The 19,461-nt window shown below is 48.3% G+C and overlaps 7 protein-coding genes across 7 annotated transcripts; 4 read left to right on the plus strand and 3 right to left on the minus strand.

Annotated features, from left to right (window-relative positions):
* Nucleotides 1-199: 199 nt before the first annotated feature.
* ATNIH1004_005688 (uncharacterized protein) lies at nucleotides 200-2,056 on the minus strand (the record flags this gene model as incomplete). Its single annotated transcript, XM_033570334.1, has 4 exons — nucleotides 200-292; nucleotides 356-1,021; nucleotides 1,071-1,459; nucleotides 1,516-2,056. 4 exons carry the CDS (start codon nucleotides 2,054-2,056, stop codon nucleotides 200-202), a joined length of 1,689 nt encoding a protein of 562 aa, XP_033426366.1.
* Nucleotides 2,057-2,603: 547 nt separating this feature from the next.
* ATNIH1004_005689 (uncharacterized protein) lies at nucleotides 2,604-3,478 on the plus strand (the record flags this gene model as incomplete). Its single annotated transcript, XM_033570335.1, has 2 exons — nucleotides 2,604-2,824; nucleotides 2,893-3,478. The coding sequence occupies 2 exons, from the start codon at nucleotides 2,604-2,606 to the stop codon at nucleotides 3,476-3,478; spliced, it is 807 nt and encodes a 268-aa protein (XP_033426367.1).
* A 493-nt stretch (nucleotides 3,479-3,971) lies between these two features.
* ATNIH1004_005690 (Hid1 family protein) lies at nucleotides 3,972-7,044 on the plus strand (the record flags this gene model as incomplete). The annotated part of the gene is made up of 8 exons (XM_033570336.1): nucleotides 3,972-4,067; nucleotides 4,134-4,755; nucleotides 4,806-4,903; nucleotides 4,958-5,200; nucleotides 5,253-5,606; nucleotides 5,654-5,897; nucleotides 5,953-6,470; nucleotides 6,532-7,044. 8 exons carry the CDS (start codon nucleotides 3,972-3,974, stop codon nucleotides 7,042-7,044), a joined length of 2,688 nt encoding a protein of 895 aa, XP_033426368.1.
* A 601-nt stretch (nucleotides 7,045-7,645) lies between these two features.
* ATNIH1004_005691 (uncharacterized protein) lies at nucleotides 7,646-8,935 on the plus strand (the record flags this gene model as incomplete). Its single annotated transcript, XM_033570337.1, has 6 exons — nucleotides 7,646-7,798; nucleotides 7,910-7,929; nucleotides 7,986-8,017; nucleotides 8,080-8,141; nucleotides 8,195-8,319; nucleotides 8,383-8,935. The coding sequence occupies 6 exons, from the start codon at nucleotides 7,646-7,648 to the stop codon at nucleotides 8,933-8,935; spliced, it is 945 nt and encodes a 314-aa protein (XP_033426369.1).
* A 404-nt stretch (nucleotides 8,936-9,339) lies between these two features.
* Nucleotides 9,340-10,983, plus strand: ATNIH1004_005692 (H3 histone acetyltransferase RTT109; the record flags this gene model as incomplete). The annotated part of the gene is made up of 1 exon (XM_033570338.1): nucleotides 9,340-10,983. One exon carries the CDS (start codon nucleotides 9,340-9,342, stop codon nucleotides 10,981-10,983), a length of 1,644 nt encoding a protein of 547 aa, XP_033426370.1.
* A 1,059-nt stretch (nucleotides 10,984-12,042) lies between these two features.
* ATNIH1004_005693 (putative MFS allantoate transporter) lies at nucleotides 12,043-13,721 on the minus strand (the record flags this gene model as incomplete). The annotated part of the gene is made up of 7 exons (XM_033570339.1): nucleotides 12,043-12,336; nucleotides 12,394-12,482; nucleotides 12,551-12,768; nucleotides 12,822-13,088; nucleotides 13,142-13,172; nucleotides 13,230-13,377; nucleotides 13,452-13,721. 7 exons carry the CDS (start codon nucleotides 13,719-13,721, stop codon nucleotides 12,043-12,045), a joined length of 1,317 nt encoding a protein of 438 aa, XP_033426371.1.
* A 922-nt stretch (nucleotides 13,722-14,643) lies between these two features.
* ATNIH1004_005694 (putative ABC transporter) lies at nucleotides 14,644-19,183 on the minus strand (the record flags this gene model as incomplete). Its single annotated transcript, XM_033570340.1, has 2 exons — nucleotides 14,644-18,752; nucleotides 18,808-19,183. 2 exons carry the CDS (start codon nucleotides 19,181-19,183, stop codon nucleotides 14,644-14,646), a joined length of 4,485 nt encoding a protein of 1,494 aa, XP_033426372.1.
* Nucleotides 19,184-19,461: the final 278 nt, after the last annotated feature.

A 19,461-nucleotide genomic window follows, 5' to 3' on the forward strand; every position in this document is an offset into this window, starting at 1 on the left:
TGTATCTTATCTGAATTAAATGGATGCAATCTTCTTTCTCTCATAGAGTATAAGCGACATTCGACGTTTCCACCTTACTAGCTTGCATCTTCATCGAATCTTAATTTCACTTCATCAAAGGGACATACACCAAAAGAAATAGCAGTCGTAAAATCCGAACTGACGGTAAAAACACTCAATTAATCATTTTTGAGCAATCTTAGGCTAATTCCAGCGTATTGTCATCACGAATGCGACCTTGGGCGGGCAACGTTGTCTTGCCGGAGATAACGGCAGGGCCGGCCACGGTAATCTGTTGTAAACCATCAGCATAAATAGAGAAGTGCGCAACGTACAGAAAACAGCTATCACATACTTGTCCCTCAGGCTCCTTGTCCTCATCCACACCAGTTAAAAGAATCTCGACGCTGCTTAATGGGGCTCCGAAGGGGCTGGACCCATTGAAACGTCTATAATCGAAGAGGTTTGTCTGAGAGACGGCGCCTGCAATCCCTGGTCCAGTTAATGCGTACACAGTGCGAGCGCCGGTTAAAACCCTCAAATCCGTCAGTTGGTCGAAAGTTAGGCGAACTTCACGGTCTGCGTCAAACCGATGGGAGATGCACAACAGGCGAAGTTTATCCAGCGACAGTTCAGCGGTTGGGCCGACTGTAGCTAGTTGACTCACCAAACCATGCGATGGCATGGTGCCAGCATCAAGATCCCTCACATGCCACCAGCGAGCCAGCGAAGTAATGATGCCGGAATTTGGTTCCATAAACTGGTCATGATAGTGGGCCATGGTGCGCGAAGATGCAACGATAACAGTAGGAGACACCCCCACAGTGGCGAGGGCGAAGTCGACACTTTCGCCAGCGACGGAATTGACAGCAATGGAGGCGTTTGAATACAGAGCAGCCATGATTTGGCACAAGGGATATGACCGGGAGAGTGAGTCAATAGAGAGCACCAGATCGGTGGGACCGAACCGTTGGTTTCGAGGCAAAGAGAAAGTCAAGCCAGCGATACCGGAGATTAAATTCTGCAGTGGCTATCAGCAGTGAAGATAATAACAGGCGATGAAAGCGTACCTCTGGCTTATACTCAACGAAATCGCCTGGTCCTGACTCGGATGTCCAAATGGTAGTCAGGGACGGGGTAGGGGAACTGGGGTCCCAGCTAGGAACATCCAGCCCAGCCAAATTTTTCTTTTCTTCAATCAACTCGTGCCAGACCTTGACTTCCAAGCTGCTTTTAACATCCTCGGAAACATCGTTCCAGTCCATATGTCTGCTTCCCAGCTTTGCAACCCAAATAACTCGGCGAAGTTGCTTGTTTTCCTTGGCCACATAAGACAAATCAAGAGCACCGGCCTCAGCGATCAGGGCTTCGGCCTGAGACTTTTGCAAAAGTGCGGATAAAGATTCCGGGTCGAGGTTGTGCGGAATGATGATTATTTTGAAGTCGTAGAAAGCACCAGCTGATTCAAGACTTGGTTAGTACGAAGTAGCTAATCAATGGTAGGTAGCGTCTAACCAAATATCGCAGCCAAAAGCTCAACCGAGTCTGTAAGACAGATTGCAACGGTTTTCGTTTCACAGGATTGCAAATGGTGACCGATAATGTTAATATCCTGGGTTACTTGATCCAATGAGTGCTCTATTGCCTTCCTTCCAAGCACCGTGTAGATCTTGCCCTGCTTCCCGGAGCTCTGGCCATTCTCATCGACTGCACCGCGTACAGCAATTTTCCAGACATCACGAAGATCTCCTCTCCTTCCGCTGGTCCATTTCGGAGCCCCAGGGTCCTTCACGTTCAGTCCGGATCTGAGGGGAAAGCCATGTGGAGTCTCGAGGCTCCTATAACTTGAGGACTCGCCAGGTTGGCGTACAGGAAAAGCGGACGACTGACGGGCAAGTAGGAAAGGGTGGATATCAGGCTCCTTCGAGGAGAGGAAGGAGAGGACCACGAAGGCCACGATGGCACCTGCAATCGCGGTCGTATATATGTTCCAGTCAGCTAGAACATCAGATATCAAGGCATCCAGCTTCGCCACTAGCGATGTTTCCAAAGCCATATTTAGAGGTTAGTATCTCGCGACAATATGCAATCACATAAGACAGTAAATAAATGAGTGAATTGGTTGCGAAAGGATCCCAGCCCTTACAGAACCAGGCGGAAGTAGTTGAGTAACACAACGCGGTGACGTGAGAGGGCTGAGTTGCTGCGGAACGGTGGGGGGTAACTAACTAGGCCGAGTTAGTGGAATGGAAACTTTCAATGCGCCTGTTCCGTTGCTAGTGAAGGAGCTGCTTGGATCGTCAAAACAATTGCTTGTCCACCACCACTTCGGAAGAGCTCGCTGTTCATCTCGTTATGACAATGGAGTTTCCTGGATCTTTGTTGTAGAACGAGACCAGTCTATTACTCCCAAATGTCCGCGTGACAGTCTCCAGCTAAACACTGCTGCAATTCTTTTTACAGGTAGGTTCAACGATTGTCTCTTTCTCGTCAAGGTACGTTGTTCCACTCCTTATTATGTCTACAGCAGTGGGATAGCCGATACTTATTTTTCTTAGTCTTGTTTTTTCGCTTGTTTTGTTTGCGTTGTTGTGAATGCTTCTATGGCTTCTGTATCCCTCCCCTCTACCCCTAGAGCAGCCTCTGCGCCTGCTCCTACCCCCGACGACACTCGCACACCTGGAAAGTGGCGCCATCCTCATCTGAATGAGATCGTCCGGCGTCAGAATGCTGGAACATTCGGGGATCACAACGTCAAACGGCTTGTATGGAATGTCGCGGCTTTAATTGCGACGTGGGGTTTCGGGAACACTTTCAAAACATAGTGAGCAAATCCAAGTCCGAACTGTTAATCTATCCAGTGATATATGTTTCTAACTTGGTTACGTGTAGTTGTCTTCGACTACAGAGCATTAGCAATTACTCTACATATCCCGACCTTTCGCTCCTCATTTTGCAACTGATCTTCCTTCTGAACATACTTGTTGCCCTCTATCCTCTCTTTCGACCAAAGGACGACCTCTCCGATATTCCTCTTACTCCCACGCAGCGCTCCCTCCTGGGGCTTGACCCGTCTGCCACGCCCCCGCTAACACCGGGCACGACATACGTCACCCCACCAAAGTATCGGCTTTCTGCGTCGCGGACAGCAAGCTCAGCTGGCAAGGCTACATCTGCATCACCTCTGTCAACAAGTGCCAGCGCTTCCGGACGTCGACTGTCCTCCGGCACACCGTTCTCCCCTTCCAGCAGCCCATTGTTCCACAAAGCTGTTTCGAACGGGGGCAAAGACAGTGGACGGCGGCCCAGCTTTGGGTCGTTATCACCACTGGGGAGGAGTTCGCCGTTCGCAGAGTCTAGCATTGGACCGGCCACTCCTTCCCCTGTAGGTGGCAAGCGTGTGAGTTTGGGATTGAGTAACAAGTGGTTGTATGAGCGGAGTAGGCGACTGTCGGCCAGCAATGGTAGTTTAAATTGACTTTATTGGTGTTGGACTTCAAATTATTCTCTATATTTTGGGAGGGGGGCGACTATTACCTAGATTACTGAGTTACTGGGCTCTTTTAAAGACAGCGTTTGTTTCAGATTTAGAGCCAATTATATTATTCCCCCATTGCTTCGTAATTTTCAAGAGAGATGGGTTGAAAATTGCCATAAATAATAGTCAAAAAGATGAAACTAATGGAGTAGAATAGTTGCATCAAAAGAACTTGAATGGTCAGGGAAAGGGAAAAATGAAAACATCCAACCAGGCCAAGCACATTGTCTAGAGCGAATCTCCGCGGCTTAAACTGTTCCCGCAATTGTGCCAACGATAACCAAAGAACGAGAACGCCAACATACCCCTTCTGGCTACTGAGACACTCCCAGATGCAATCTACGTCCACCCTATAGTCTGAACTTATTCTCAATTTGCAAGACTACTCTATTGCATGAGGCACATAGTCCCGTGAATAGCGTCGGTGGCTATTATGGGTGCCTCAGAGTCAAAGTTGGTCTTCAAGCAGGGAATCTTCCGTCTGTCGGAGGAGAGGGATATCGCTGCAGAAGATCCTTATTGGGCTAGGGTTTGTTTCTTCCCCCTTATAATGTCCTGTAAAAGATAGTCCTACCCGCTGACACTCGTGCGGTAGTTCTGGGAGCTCCCAGAGTCGACAGAGGATGTCTTCAGTCTGTTCACCCCCGCAGATATACGGCGGACTCGCGATCATGCATTATCGAATTTCGAAACGCTCTTGCTATCAATAACTTCTCGCCTGACTATCCTGAAAAACCATCCTTCATTTCCAGACCCTGAACTTGCCCCCGACCGTGACGCGCTCAATTGCATCCGCATCCTCACCCGGATCCTGCCTTTCGTTTACGAAGCTGATTATTTAGTGGAATGGGAGGACAAATTCTTTTGGGGGCGTCGCAGGCGAAAGACGAGGGAGGCACAAGTGGCAACTGAAGTCTTATTTGATGAAGCCCAGGCGGAGGAAGCACGCGATGAGACATCGCCTCGAGCCAACGAGTACGAGGAAAGGAAACCCCTGGCCGAGGAGCTGATTGACACTTTATTGGATATGCTCTTTTTTACGGACTTCACCATCCCTAAGCTGTCTACGGCAACCAGCAAAGTCTCTTATTCGATCTGGCAGAGTGGGGTTGGCTGCAATACCTCCATGGGGTCCAGCAAAGAACTGGAGAACAACCGCTGTGAGGTACTTAGGCTATTGCTCACATTGACAGGAAAGGCTATGTATATGCCTTCCAGTAAGTGTTGATCCTCTTTATTGGCGATGTTTTTACTGACAGTGTCCTAGGTTTATTGCCGGTACAGGGTGTGAAGGCTGTTACGTATATTACAACCTGTACCGACAAGCAGGCCGTATTAACGCTACTTTGCTCACTGCTAAACACGGTATGTGCTAGAGGATTTTAACCATGGTGTCTGGATTATATACTCACACAACAGGCCGTCAAATACAACCCTGCTTCGTGGAGAGTCCCCTATGACCATGTTGTGTGGAAGGACCCCAAGCAGATCCTGGTTATATACTGTCTGCAACTCCTTCTTGTACTTCTGTTATATCCAATCCCTGAAGATGGGCGAGGAACTCCACCGAAGAACTATTACCGGCACTATTTTGGAAGGTTACACAGGCCGCAGGACTTCCAGTTCCTTGTGGATGGCATGACAAGGATTTTGAATCAGCCCGTAGGTCAAATTTTCCGTAATGTGATTCCACATGCTCACTCTGCATTGATAGATGCAAGCGACCACGTCCTACCTTCCTGGCAGCCAAAAGACAGTTAAATGGGCACCTGAGATGTTGATTCTCTTCTGGGAAGCCCTGCAATGCAACAAACGATTCAGGTCGTTTATCATTGACTCGAAACGCTCACATGATTTTGTCATCCTCTGCATATTCTACGCTATCGAGTATAAGTCCGACCCTTCTAAGCAAGGCGTGGTTCGAATGTGCATATTTATATTGCAGACAATGAGCGTTGAGCCTAATTTTGGAAAGAGTCTGAATATGAAGTTCGAGGCCCAAGACACTCTCCCTCTAAGCATCCGTATTCCTGGCTTTAAAGGATCTTATGCGGATTATCTTATCATGGTGCGTCTTTTCCCTACTTGTAGTCGTGAACCCGCTGACCTGTGTAGTCCGTTCATACGTTGATCACAGCAAGCAAAGGCAAACTGACTGCTGTCTATTCAGCACTTCTAGCAATCATAAATAATATAGCACCCTATGTGGAGCGTCTATCACCGCCGGCGTGCTCCAAATTACTGCAGCTCTTCTCGTCGATGTCTGCGCCTAGCTTCTTATTAGCCAACGAGTCGAACCATGCCCTTCTGGCCTCTGTGCTTGAGTCCATCAACTCTATTCTGGAGCATCAGTTCACGAGTATGACGTCGATTTCTATTCTAATTACGAGAGAACATTCGCTGACTCTTCGTAGATAATCCTTTTTTGTTGTATGCGATCCTGAAGCATAGAAGGCGCTTCGAGGCGGTTCGGGAGTTTACACTTGAGAGCGGACAACAGGAAATAGAGCGCCAGAATGAGAGAAGAAAAGCTGAAAATGGATCTAATGACTTGACTTCCAGCCCAGCCCTTTCCGCAGCTGACGAGGACCCCTATGCCTCCTCCGGAGCACGGTCACCGCTGGGCCGCATCCCTGAAGAAAATAGTCCCTTCGCAATAGGCGGAGATGATTCTGATGACGAACAGGAAGGGCAGAAAACACCAGCGAACACATCGCCGTCTGTCCAAGGCTCCCGGAGACCTTCCATGTCATCATCAGTTATTGATGAGAGTGTTCCTCTACAACTGCGAGGCATGTCTGAAAAGGCGAGAGGAAAAATGCCCGCTGGGCAGCCGTCTTTTTCCCGGCAGAACAGCATGACCAGTCAGAGTAGCTTGTCGGTAGCGCTCCAGGCGTCTCCCAATAATGGTTTTACTCCGACAGCAGCGTGGGTGAGTTTTGACGCAACCCTACTATACGCATACTCTACGGTACTGACAGCACAACCTTCAGCTCGAGTCCTGGCTACCGGAGCTCCCTCTGCATACTAGCCTGACCATCATTTCGGCCATTGCGCCCCATATCCCTGAGTCTGCCTTTCATGCTATCTCAAGTCCGGAAGCTCGCACTCTACTCGAGAACCTTCACTCATTTGCGGAAGATCCGACCATCCGGAACATCATGTCAGAGCCTTCTCCAGTGCGTGTACATACGTTTGAATGGTCGGCCCTTTCGTTGGGCTGGTACGAGTCTCTGCTGTGGGGATTTATTTTCTCGAGCGAAATGGTTGTCGGCTCTGCGTCGGGTGCAACCCCAGGCACCGTCGGCGTGTGGAATGGAACTGGGATCAGGTTGTTCAAAGTCCAGGAGGCTGCCGCACAAGGCCCGACATTACTAGCCCCCAAGGGTGCGGTGGATGCTGTTGGAAGCAATTTGGTCCAACGTATTGGGAGCCTAAGCTTACGACGCTCAAATACGCAGGACTCCCAGATGAATTCCAGATCAGCATCTGTTCGAGAAGTTTGATGCCTCTCGTTTGCTAGCTATCTTAGTCCAACTCGGCCTGTCGAATGCGAGGTGCATTCGCGCGGTGTAAGGCACATCATTTGATTTGTAATGATTTATCCCGTCTACATGATACCTGATAGGCGTTTTGCAATGGAGACAGTGGTTTTGCGCCGATTAACCGTGGAATATATCCATTTGGCGGGGTCGGGTTTTGTTTGGACTGTCTCGATCGACGATCTAAACTACTATATAAAGTATCCCAGTAGCGTCTAAAGTGATGATGTCCTCGAACGCAGCGTAGCACTCCAAATCAACTACAAGGGGCCAAACATAGACATAAAAGATATGTAAGCTATATCTGATCCCTGTGTTTCATGGTATTCGCCTCGTGTTGTCGCTGTCCTTCTCAGGTAGTTAGAAACCGGCCTGGCCTGCCACGTGAGTCGTCCAGCGGCTTTGTTTGGCAGAGAAAGAAAGCTCTCTTGTTTCTCGGCATTCCTCGGCATCCTCCGCAGTTCCTGGAGTAATTAGTTATTATTATAGTATTCTTATTTCCTAGGATTCTGCCTTTATCTTTTCCCTGAAGTTTTGTTAATTCCTTTTTCCCGTTTCTCGCAATATGTTCCTGTCGCCGTCGCTCCTCCTTGCCGGATTCCTAGTGTCTCCGAGACTGGCCGCGGCCCTTCAGTCAGGCTTGCAAAACATCCTGAAGAATACTCATGGTAGTGAAGAATATGGATATCCGACAGATCTAACAAGAGGAATAATGCCTGTAGGTCTCTCTCTTTACGTTAGTCTGATGGGTCTGGCCGAACCATGAAGCTCTGGAGAGTATGAAGTGTACGGATGAACGATAAGACATGGCTAAGGACTCTACTCCCAGATCCCAGTGCATTCCCACAAGTGCGTTCTTGAAATCAGTCTCCTTACAACGAGACGAAGCACTAATTCTATACCAGTGATTATTGGAGAGACGTACCTTTCTACACCGGTATACCAATGCTACTCTTGGCAATCTCTTCGATGAAGAGCTGACAAGCTCCTACTCTACAGGCCTCTCGAGGGGATGTATTTCCACAGAAGCTGATGTGTGGCTGTACAATGACACCCTTTATGTGAGTTTTTACATTGTTGGTGTTTGGCGGTGCGCCGGCCTGACGCCAACTAGGTCGGACATGACGAGTCTTCCTTGACTGAAAAGCGGACACTGGAGTCCCTCTATATTAAACCAATGGTGGATGTCCTCGAACGCCAAAACCCTCGGACGCCTTTTGTTACGTCGCCCACAAACAAGTGAGTATCATACTGGGTTTTGTTTTACGCACCAGTACAAGGAGTAATGGCTTGAAACAACAGTGGTGTCTTCGATACAGATACGTCCCAAACCTTGTACTTTTTCATTGATCTAAAAACGTCTGGACCGAAGACGCTCGGGGCAGTGATAGCTGCTCTGCAGCCGCTTCGTGAGAAGGGGTACCTTACGACTCTGAAGGGCAACAAAACCATCACGAAAGGGCCCATCACTGTGATCGGATCAGGAAACACGCCACTGATTCTGGTTGCACCTGTTGCAGACAGGGACTATTTCTTTGACGCCCCCCTAGATTTTCTGCATACTCCCATATATGCAGGGGTCACCTCTTTGATTTCCCCCATAGCGTCAGCAGGTTTTAAGCGTGCGGTTGGGGCGATCAATTCTAGCGACGAGGATTCTGTTCTGAGTAAAAAGCAACTGAAAACCCTTCGTTCCCAAATTAAGACAGCGAAGGACCGAGGAATTGGTGCTAGGTATTGGGGCACTCCTCACTATCCAATCTCGACACGCAATGCCGTCTGGAGAAGCCTTCTGCAGGAAGGGGTTGCGTTGCTGAATGCAGATGATCTGGATGCTGCAGCAGGCTACTTCTGAGTCTGTACTACAGGATGTAATTCCCGGGGATATTCGGATCCTTTCGACCACACTCCGCTTCGGGATGCCGATGATGTCATTTTTATAAGTACTATGCATACATTTTTACGCCGGTCCAGCGACTACCACCAGGACTTATCATAAGCCACGTAGAAACCGCCAGTATTGATTATCCGCAGAAGAGCAATCGGGGTGGATGATAATGTTCATCAAGCAGATATTCTGCACTGAATAGAGTCAGATGCTGGCACGTGATCCCCCGGACCTAAAGAAAAAACGAAAAGAAAATCTAGAAGAGAGGAAAAGTTAGAGTCAAGACCAAAGATAAACCCGCATCTGGTGATCTTCACTTTCCTCCTCCTTATGAAACTGTCGCTCCTCTACAGCTCCCTCGACAGGCCGTAATGTCTAAGGTCGACGTTGATCTGGGGGACCTCTTGGCCAAAGTACTACCCACCGGCGTGAAGCTCATCATTCGTCATGTCTCGTCCGTTCCAACTCGCTGTGTAGCGCTCTTTGCGCCACCACCAGACGAAGAACCTGAGATTACCTTCTGTGAAAGCCATTTTCTGACGGCGTCTATCGCCCCGGACGAGAAAGATGGATCGGAAATCATCATATTCGGAATTGAGGTGTTGGTCTACAGCACAGCGCATCTGACGACGATCTTTGTCTCGAAAGCCGACTCGACAGGCCATCTACATCTATTGAAGAACGCGTCCAAGGCCTCGCTTCTCCTCCGGATCTCCAATACCTTCCTCTCCTTCCTTGTCCGGACGCGGCAGCGCCCGGGGGTCCGGCTCGTGGTGTCGTTGTTTGCGCGCGCTCAAAACCAGTACCTGTTCCCGGGCAGCATCGAAAACGCAGAGAAGCACGTTTTGGACGACAGGGGCTTGATCAAATGGTGGTGTCGCGCCGTGGACCCAATTCTACGCGAATATGAACCGGAGTCGGGCTCTCTTGATAAAGGACTCCTGGATCGGAAGATGGAATCTTCCAGGAGTTCGGCGACCGCGTTTCTCATAGTCCCGGGATGCGACAGGTTTGAAACGCGAAGCTTCTTCCCTTCCACGTTAAAGACGGATGACCCGGATCGACCTCGATGGCTGAATAGTTATCCCCTCCGCCAATTATGCGACAATCCGGATGCTCCTCCGCGGTGCTTGATTCCTCGCTTTCCCGACGATCCGAAGACACGGTTCCTTGTGGACCTGGACGATGAACTTCCCGAACAATCAGAGACGGGTACGACGGGGGATAGGAGCTGTGGACAGTGGCGGAGTGTCCGATCTCTAGACCAATTCTGGGAGATGATGTCCTTCCGACAGGAGTGTTCGGCTGGAAGGCTGGTTGGATTCCTTTGGCTCGTTATCAATCCCCCAGGACTAGAAAATTCGGTCCAAATAACTAGCTCCCGACCGATCCATAGTCAGACGGTTAAAGGTCTGTCCGATATTGCTGTCCCTACCACATCTGAGCACCCAAGCTCGACCACCAAACAATCTACAACCGGACCGTCATCGACCACAAAACATAGCCAGGAACAACCTACAGACTCCCAGCCATCCAGCGTACCCGCTAAACCCGCTTCCCCAGCGCAGCAAACCACTGACGCCGAAGAGTTCCACTGGCCATCAGCGGGCCGTGGACACGCAGTCCTCAGCGAAGAAGACTACAAGACGACGATCAACTTTCTTCTCGAACAGGACTTCCACAACAAAGAGATATCAATCTCCAGTACCAAAGCCTGGAGCGAGAAAGTCGCTTCCATTGCCGACCAACTCTGGGTCGGCCAAGAAGTAGTCGGAAGAAACACCAACGGCAATGCTCCTCTCACTCCCGTCGTGACCACCACTTTCATGGACAGTGCACTAGTTCGAAAGCGAAAGAAACACGATGGAGGAGACGAAAATGTACCTGCTCTTGACGAGAAACACGGGGCCACGGGCCCTAGTGTCTATGTCGAATCGTCGAGACAGTCAGCGCCGTCACCGTCGGGAGTCAATGTACTCCAGGCGAACTTGATCAGGAAAAAGAAAAAGACGTAGGTTGATGGCACATTCATGCATGATATGGGAGTTGGGAATATGGTATATTGTATGGACAAGTTAGCGAGTTTTGCCGGTATTTTTGGATCAGACTGGGGGCATATTGTAACATTTTGTAATAGAACGGGTGTATCTTCATTAAGGGAGATATTGACTGAGCAATTCTTTTTCAATATAATAGCTATCTATTATCTATTCTCCGGTTTTGAGGTTTAGATGCTGGGTATTAACGGAAACTGAAGTCTTGAACAATCACCAGATGATGCGATTATTATACTTGTACTCCATCTGTTGAACAACATATGAATCTGTTCTTGCGATTTATTTTGCACTTGATTCTTTTTAACAAGAGCCATGAGATATTCTAACACCCCAGTGAGAATAATAAACCCGGCCTCAGGAATTCATGATAAGTTGGGCTGGACATACAGAAGCAAATACTGTCGAAAAGAGACTAGAATATCTAATCTCATTCACGCTCAAACTATCTACACGATGTATCTTAAATATCGAGTCTATACTATGAATTTGGGTGAATGGGTTCGGTAGGAATCAGACCAACAGTTAGAAAAATTTAACTTAATAGATATATCGGAAGCTAGATCGCGGCGGTCATTAGTATTCAGCTCTTTCCTTTAAAAAAGAGACAAAAAAAGGAAAGGAAGGGTTTATACTTTATATTTTCCCTATCTGTCAGATCCAAGAAAGCAGTAGAATTCAAATCCCTCCCCTCCAAGCCACCCTCCATTTGGGACTGAATCCGGTCTCGTTTCTTGTTCTCCCAGCGAAGAAGAACCCCGAGCATGCAGATAAGGAGGGCTTCAATCAAATGGGAGACGATCATGGACCAAATTCCGAGCCCGTAAGTAGGTCTTGTAGAAACATCGTGTGAGGAAGAGCCTTTCACTTCTTATTTTCTTGATGGGTGTATTACGTACTTTTGTTCTTCTTTATAGAAAAACGGGCCGGTGATGTTTCCAGTACAATAGCCTAGGAAAAGAACAGCGTTGGTGACGACTTTCTTGGTATGGCCTGAAGAAACCAGCCATTCGGTTAGTGTCATGTTTTGGATCCTCCTGGGGGAGGGGGAGACAGAAGATAGAGGTTCTTGCCTGCTGTGTTTGCAATCTGCATGCTCAGAATCAGGACAAAAGCCGCATTGTATGGCCCTGTCAGATAGTAGCAGATCAAGCGGCCAACTCGTTGGTTCTGTGGCACAAACCGCAAGCCGAAAGCTCCGGTTATGTTAGGAATGAGAAAGACAAGGATAAATAGGCAGCGTCTATTTTCAAAGCGATCATTGAGATATACACAGACAAGGATAGATAAAGCGATCAGTGCCCCGTATGGGATCTGACAGGGTTAGTACTTCAAACTCGCTATTTATAACTGGTTCTCTCTCAGACATACCTGCATTAAAGTGGTTACGAGGGTAGAGTATCCAAATCCTTTGATAATAATTGTTCCAAAGTTCGAGATTCCGCCATTGGGAATATTAGCTGTTCACAGAATAAACCCTCATTAGACATGGTGAGCATCAGAGTAAGAAAGCCAAGGAGGTACTTACAAACCAGACCCAAAGTAAAGAAAAAATACATTTTGTAATCCAAAAATGCTTCCAGCACTTGATAAGGCTTAAGATGCTTGTTCTCTATACCGGTCTGGTTTTCTCGAATTCTCTCGACCGCAATTCGCCGTTCCTTCTGACTGAGGCCAGGAGCAGAGACAGGCGAATCAGGGAGAAAAATGAACATCACTATTCCCCAGGTGGAGCAAAGTGCTCCGCTGCAGCAATTTCAGCATGTTATTCCCGGAATCAATAAACCACAAGCCCTTACATTACAATAAACTCATACTTCCAGGATGGGAGTGCACCTCTGATGTGGCCAATGCCATAACCTAGCAACCCACCAAGTGCGATTCCAAGTCCGTTGGCAGTGTACCACAGGCCAATACGCACCGGTTGTTCGCGTCGTGTATACCACATACTTGTGATGAGCATGAATGCTGGGTCTGCACAGGCCTCTGCAGCACCTCCCAACGCTCGGAGCACAGCAAGGGTAGCAAAGTTATGGCACACCGCTTGGATCATCAGAAAGACGCCCCTTCGGTGATATCTTAGCGGAAATGTAATTCGTTCAGAGGTTATCAGACATACCACATGAATATATTCGCTCCCAAATATTTCCCTAGTAGGATAAGATTAGTGCATGCCCCTAAGTATCAACTCTAGGTATATCAAGTACCGATAGGCAAGCGTTGCATAAGGAAATTTGTAGGAAAAGCCCATGCTAGAAAGCCAAAGTAGAATATACTGCTAAGCCAGCTATATTGTGTACCGTGGAGGTTGAGATCCTCGCTAATTCCAAAGATGGCAGCATAACTCAGCGTTGTCTATTGATCAACTTCGGTGTCAAATAGTGTTTCAACCCTCGAGCCGAATCAATGGATATACAAGTTGAACTTACTTTGTCAATATAAAAAAATGCATAGCAAACAGCGAGATATGGCAGAATCATAAAGTCGATTTTCCAGAGTAGCTTTCTCGCTTCAGCCGGGTCAACAGGCTCATGGATCTCCGAGTCATGGAAAAGCGCCATGGCCGTGTCGCCTTCGTTCGGCTTGGGAGCCTTCCACGCTTCCTCAACATGATTGGTCTCGCCATGTGCAACCGTAGGCATTTCTGCTGTAGTATCTTTGGAGCCTGAGGGTGGACTCGAGAGAGGACTTTCGACCATTTCTGGCTGCTATCCCTCGCTCTGTTCAGAGAGAGACGCGGTTAATGATCTAGAGAGATGGAATAGACAAGAATAAAGCTTACAAGTGAGCGGATATATGGGGACGGAAAAAGTAGAATCCTATAGAAGAGTTGCACGCTATCAACTCCAGCACTTGCCATCCTGCGATGCTCTCGTCAAGCTCACTTACGGAGTATATTTGTGCAGAATCAACGCCTATTGAGTGTCTGTCTCCACATATGGACCCAGCTGGTAATCCGGGGCTCGGTTGGCAATTTGTGGGGAAGTGTCAGAATAAAACTAGTCCATACCTATTGGGACATCATGTGTAATAGTCATGACGTGGTGGATCCTGAAGGGGGAGGGGTCAACATAACAAAACAACGATTCGGAATACTGAGAATATTCAAGCTCTCATAGAATTACACCTATAGTTCTGACAAGACGATACGATCCATGATAGAAGGGCATTGCCCAAAGTGGGGGCCGGGGGGAGCAGGAATCCACCAAAAGACTGTTCATCTTGGTAATTCGTGTTTATATCGGAGGAAGACCGTTTGTCTGCGGTTGAGAGACATACTTGCGTTCTCAACCGTTTGGCCAGTCTGCTATCATGGGGGTTTCTGAAGCTATACGATTGGTCATGAGTAGAGGATATCGGACGAAAGCCGAGAAGATGCCGGGAGCCGACGTATTGAGGAGTAACAGACAGTAAGTAAAAGGATGATAGGTGGAAGTTTTGCTGGCGAGGGTGCAGATCGAGAAGGATGAGTCTAAGAATGCGGAGGCGTGGGGGTTGGTCATGTGTGGGCAGGTCGTATAATTTCGACTATCACAGTTTAGTCCCTACTCCTAACGTATCTACATGGTCTGCTACGTCTGATACGGCTGCTAGCTACCTCCTTGACCATGAACGTATATCTTATCTCCGATTGAACCCCAAATAACGAGCCTGTTGCAAATCAATGAGCTTGAGCGACAGCACAGTAGTACGAACCTGACTTACTGCTAGGAATATGATTATGAGATTCGACCCGATGTAGGCAATATAAATGCCCAGGTCGCGCCATCGGTGGTCAAAGTTCATCGTGAAGGTTTGGTAAAACTGGTCACCAACCTTGAATGCGCAATACTTGCAGGCCTGGGTCGCATTCTCTGCTAAATAGCCAAGCCCACCCCGATCGAAGAATGGTTGCATATACTCGCCGCAGGTCTGACCTGGAGGTGCCTGGAAGTGGTTGTATTCGTTAGGGCGACACACTACCGGTCGACCGTAGAGTTCAGTTGTGACCATTCCGCTTACGATGCGCGTGAACGGATCGAGTTGGTGAAGCCAAACTCTCCAGAACTTTGGAATCTGCGGCTTTGGAACCATAACACCACAGAAAAGTGAGAAAAGAATGGTGATAGGGGGGTTAATCTGAGCGGCGATAAAGCTGTTCGGTGTCAACGCTGCGATCATCTGGCCCAGTGTGACGGCAAAGAACTCCGTGATCAGGATCATGAAGAATTGGTACCCAGCACGACTGGACGCGGCTTGGAATCCTGGGATGTAATATAGAGGCAGAAAGAAGATGACTGCGCAGAGGATGCAGTATGGAATTTCGGCTATAACCATGGACACCGCGAAGGCGAACTCCTTGTATGTTTTTGACGCAGACTCTCGATAGAATACCAATCGAGACATGTCATACCGTGGCTCAACCTGTTGGATAATGATTATAGGGATGATGGTCACATTGAAAATAACGAAAATCCGATATTGCAAAGAGGCCCGCGAATCATTCAGCTGTAGGAAAGCAAGACCGGTGATCACAGCTATGTTCAAATGGGTAAAAAAGCGTGTGAAGCCGTACTTACTGGATCGCCAAAAGACGATATGAGTCCGCTTACAGACGACTTTGATCTGGTGCCACAGTGGCGTCGCATACTCCCTATTGATAGCTTGAGAGACATCGCTCTGGCGGACTTGCTGTGCACGGCTAGCTTTGATCTCAATGATCTCTTGTTTGACTTGCTCTAGTTCAGGGGATATGCGCCAGACCTCTCCCCAGTCACGATCACCGATCTGGCGGGTCTGCCCTGCTCCAATGGCATCGAGCATCCACTCCGCCGGGTTGGTGTTGGGTGGACAATCAGCCCCATTGCGGTGGAAGTAATCCAGCAGCACGCACGAGTCTGTACCAATATCACCAAAATATACACATTCGCCTCCTCTTTGCAGCAAAAGAAGACGGTCGAATTTTTCGAAGAGTGCAGAGTTTGGCTGATGTATAGTGCAGAGAATGGCCTGTCCAGCAGAGGCAAGTTTTTGTAAGAATCGTATAATGTTAAAAGCAGACTGGCTATCCAGGCCCGAAGTAGGCTCGTCCAAGAACAGGAGAAGTTCTGGTTTGGCAGCCAACTCAACTCCAATAGTAACCCGCTTTCTTTCTTCAACCGAAAGGCCAGTATCAGGGGTCCCTATGATGGCATCCGCCAAGTTTTCCAGTTCGAGGAGTGCGATTATCTCTTCAACGTAAGCATACTTTTCTGACTGGGATGTTTCATATGGTTGACGAAGATCGGCAGAGAAACGTAGCGCCTCTCTTACAGTTTGCATCGATTCGTGAACATCCAACTGTTCTGCATAAGATGTTCCGCGCTGGAAGGACGTGGCAGGTTGTGCCCCGTCTACCAAAATGTCACCACTGATGACTCCGATATTCTTTCGTGCCGCTAAAACATCCAGCAGCGTCGTTTTGCCTGCCCCTGATGCTCCCATCAAGGCTGTCAGCTTTCCAGGCTGGACATATCCGTATACAGACTTGAGGAGCCGGCGGGTGCCAGATGGCACAGGTACATCGTAGCAAACATTCTCCCAGGTCAGGACGGACTTGGATGTTATATTGAGCTCAGTTCCCATGGCCTCTTGTTCGTTTGTCTGCCGGCGAGCCAACCTTGCCATTAAAGTCTCGTTCAGATGTTTTCTTTGCTTATTCTCCTTCTGATAAAAGGTGACGGTTCTGCCACCGGCATCGAATCGAACCGCTTCGCCAAGGTATAAGTTCATCCCGAGAAACCCGACAATAAGCGCGATCATGATGCCAAAATTCCGCCAAAGGTCACCTTTCAAATAATCGAATGTGGTCGCAATGTAACTGGCCCCCGGGACAATAGCAGAACCAGGTTCCCCACCGGCCAGCGAACATGCTTGGTGAGCAATGTCGCTGTATCCCGGGCCGCTAGGGATCAACGACTCCTGGGTGCATGTCATATTTAACCGGCTGAATTCGTTTACCATCAACCCTGCAAAGCCAAGTCCGAAGGGATTCACGAAATATATCCACCGAAGCCAAACTTGCGCGTTTGACCACTGAACCAAATACCCCGAGGTCAAAACAAACAATGTAATAAGTACGGACACAAAATTGATCGCATGGTCAAAACCAGGACACATGCAGCCAATTGTGCGGAAGAAAACAGTCATATCAATGTAGCCAATGAAGATGATCAGGACAAACGTGAAAAAAGCACCTGCATCTAGAGCCAGGCCACACATGAAGTAAACTATGATGCAGAAAATAAGGATCCTGGCTATAGCAAACGTAGCATCGACTAAGATCTGGGCAATAAATAGCGCGCTTGGTCGGTAGAAAGTGAATTGGCGATGCTTGTTCACGATTGCGCGACCCATCATAGTGGCAGCAAGTTCAGAGAATGCTTGAAATCCGTTGAAGAGCATGCTAGTAAACAAAAGACCACCTCGAGTAAAGGCCCCTGCGCTCGTTTCGGGCTGTTTAAGCCAAACAGTGCCCAGGACAATAGCCACCCCGGTAGATGTAATCCAGGAAACTGTCAATGCGAACTTATCCTGCCACTTGATCAGAAACTGACGTTGCATTAGCGCCCAGATCTGCAAATAAAATGGGACGGAATACACAGAGGACTTGGGGGTAAATTTGCGCTTCGCTTCTTGGTTAGCAATTTCAAATTCGTCATATACATGCTTTTCTTGCTGTATTTGTTTCCGATATGCGTTCATTTCTTGCGAGAGACTCTCACTATACGAGGACTTGTTGAACGCTTCCGCGAGGGCATCAGGAGTGGAGGGAACGTCGTCCGAGCTTCGACCTTCTTTAAATTCTCGTTCAAAAAAGTCGGTACAGCCAGTGAGGTAGTCAGGGGTAGTTTGACGAGGCTTTTCCTTGAATCCAAGGCTCTCGAAATATGACCTTGCTTCAGCAACAGGACCAAAAAACACCTGGCGGCCATTATCAATAAGAAGGACTTTGTCAAATTGTTTGTATATATTCTCTGAGGCTTGATACAGGGAAACAAAGGTCGTGGTCTTGTATATATTGGTCATGATCCGGAGTGATTTGGCAAAGTCGAGAGCAGTCGATGCATCCAGTCCACGGGTACTATTATCCCAAGCCAACACTGTGGCCGATGTAACCATCATTTCAGCTATGCTAACCCGTCGCTTTTCTCCCCCAGAGATTCCACGGATAAATTGATTTCCCACCACGGTATTGGCGGTGTGCTCGATGTTAAACATCTTAAGCAGCATGCTGATCACTTTCTCTTTGAAGTCAGCCTTAGACACTCCCCGTGGCCGCTTGCCTGGTGTCTTCGTATCGAGTGCAAATCCTAGGGTCTGCTTGACTGTGAGAGTTGGTTGATGCACATCGTCCTCTTGATTATAGACAGCCTCTCCTCTGTATCTTTTCGCAAAGGTCTCAGCATCGAAAGGGCCATACATAACTTCTCCATCTACCCCAGTGTAACCAAAGCGTTGGTTCGTAATCGCCTTGAGGAATGTCGTACACCCCGATCCGGGACGTCCTAATACAAGAACCATCTCTCCGGGACGCAGGACACCTCTAAAGCTTTTCAAGATCTCAAGCTCCTTGCCCTTCTTTCCACATCCTAGTAAATTCATTAATAGACCTGGCACATTGAAAAAGTCCACTATCGCGTCGGGGAATGTTTTAATGTATGTTTTGACGCCCCCAAGACCGCGCACCGTAAGGTTGTCCCATATGACACCTGATCACAAGTTAACAATGAGTCCAAGCTTCAACGGAAAACATAGATTGCTTACCAATATGTTTACTTTTAATACCAGCCTCCGTCTCGGCAATCTGGCTGCCGCGAAGAGCAGTCTCCAGATTCCATGGCTCATCGGCATCATCCAAAGCCGCCGACTTCTCCTCATCCCCACCCTCTACGACCTTTGATTTTCTCGAGGCTTGTTTAGATATACATTGGGTATGGTGTGAGATGGTGGAGAACTGTCTGTTCAGTTCCGAGAACTCCTGCTCCGCCCTCTGGACATCGACGCCCGACTGATGAGATGAAACGCCTTGCGGGTTAGCGTTCCTGATCAACTCCCTATTGATCTCGTGAGCGTCTGCAGTGTACAAAGTGTCCACATCCGACACATTGCGAACATCAGATGTTGCGTTTTTCTCGTGCATGAGGGCGAATTCTCCCCCGTATTGTGACTACCTGCCGGGAAGAGTCCACCCTGGGGATATACAAGAAGAATCACAGAGAAGAGAGCGACATCGGAGCAAGGAAACTTGATAGGAAGCGGAAACCCTTCTGCTTATAGCGGTATTTCAGCTGGTTGATACCTAGCAGCCTGGATGTCCAGGATCACGGTCAGGATTCCTATGTCTAACGAGCAGAAGTTTCAACGAGAGGTCTAGGTTAAAGCTGGCTAAACTGGGAATGTATGTAAAATGGACCAATA

The sequence above is a fragment of the Aspergillus tanneri genome (genome assembly GCF_003426965.1).
Source record: "Aspergillus tanneri strain NIH1004 chromosome Unknown AapTan_4_pilon_pilon_pilon, whole genome shotgun sequence".
Classification (NCBI taxonomy): Eukaryota; Fungi; Ascomycota; class Eurotiomycetes; order Eurotiales; family Aspergillaceae; genus Aspergillus; species Aspergillus tanneri.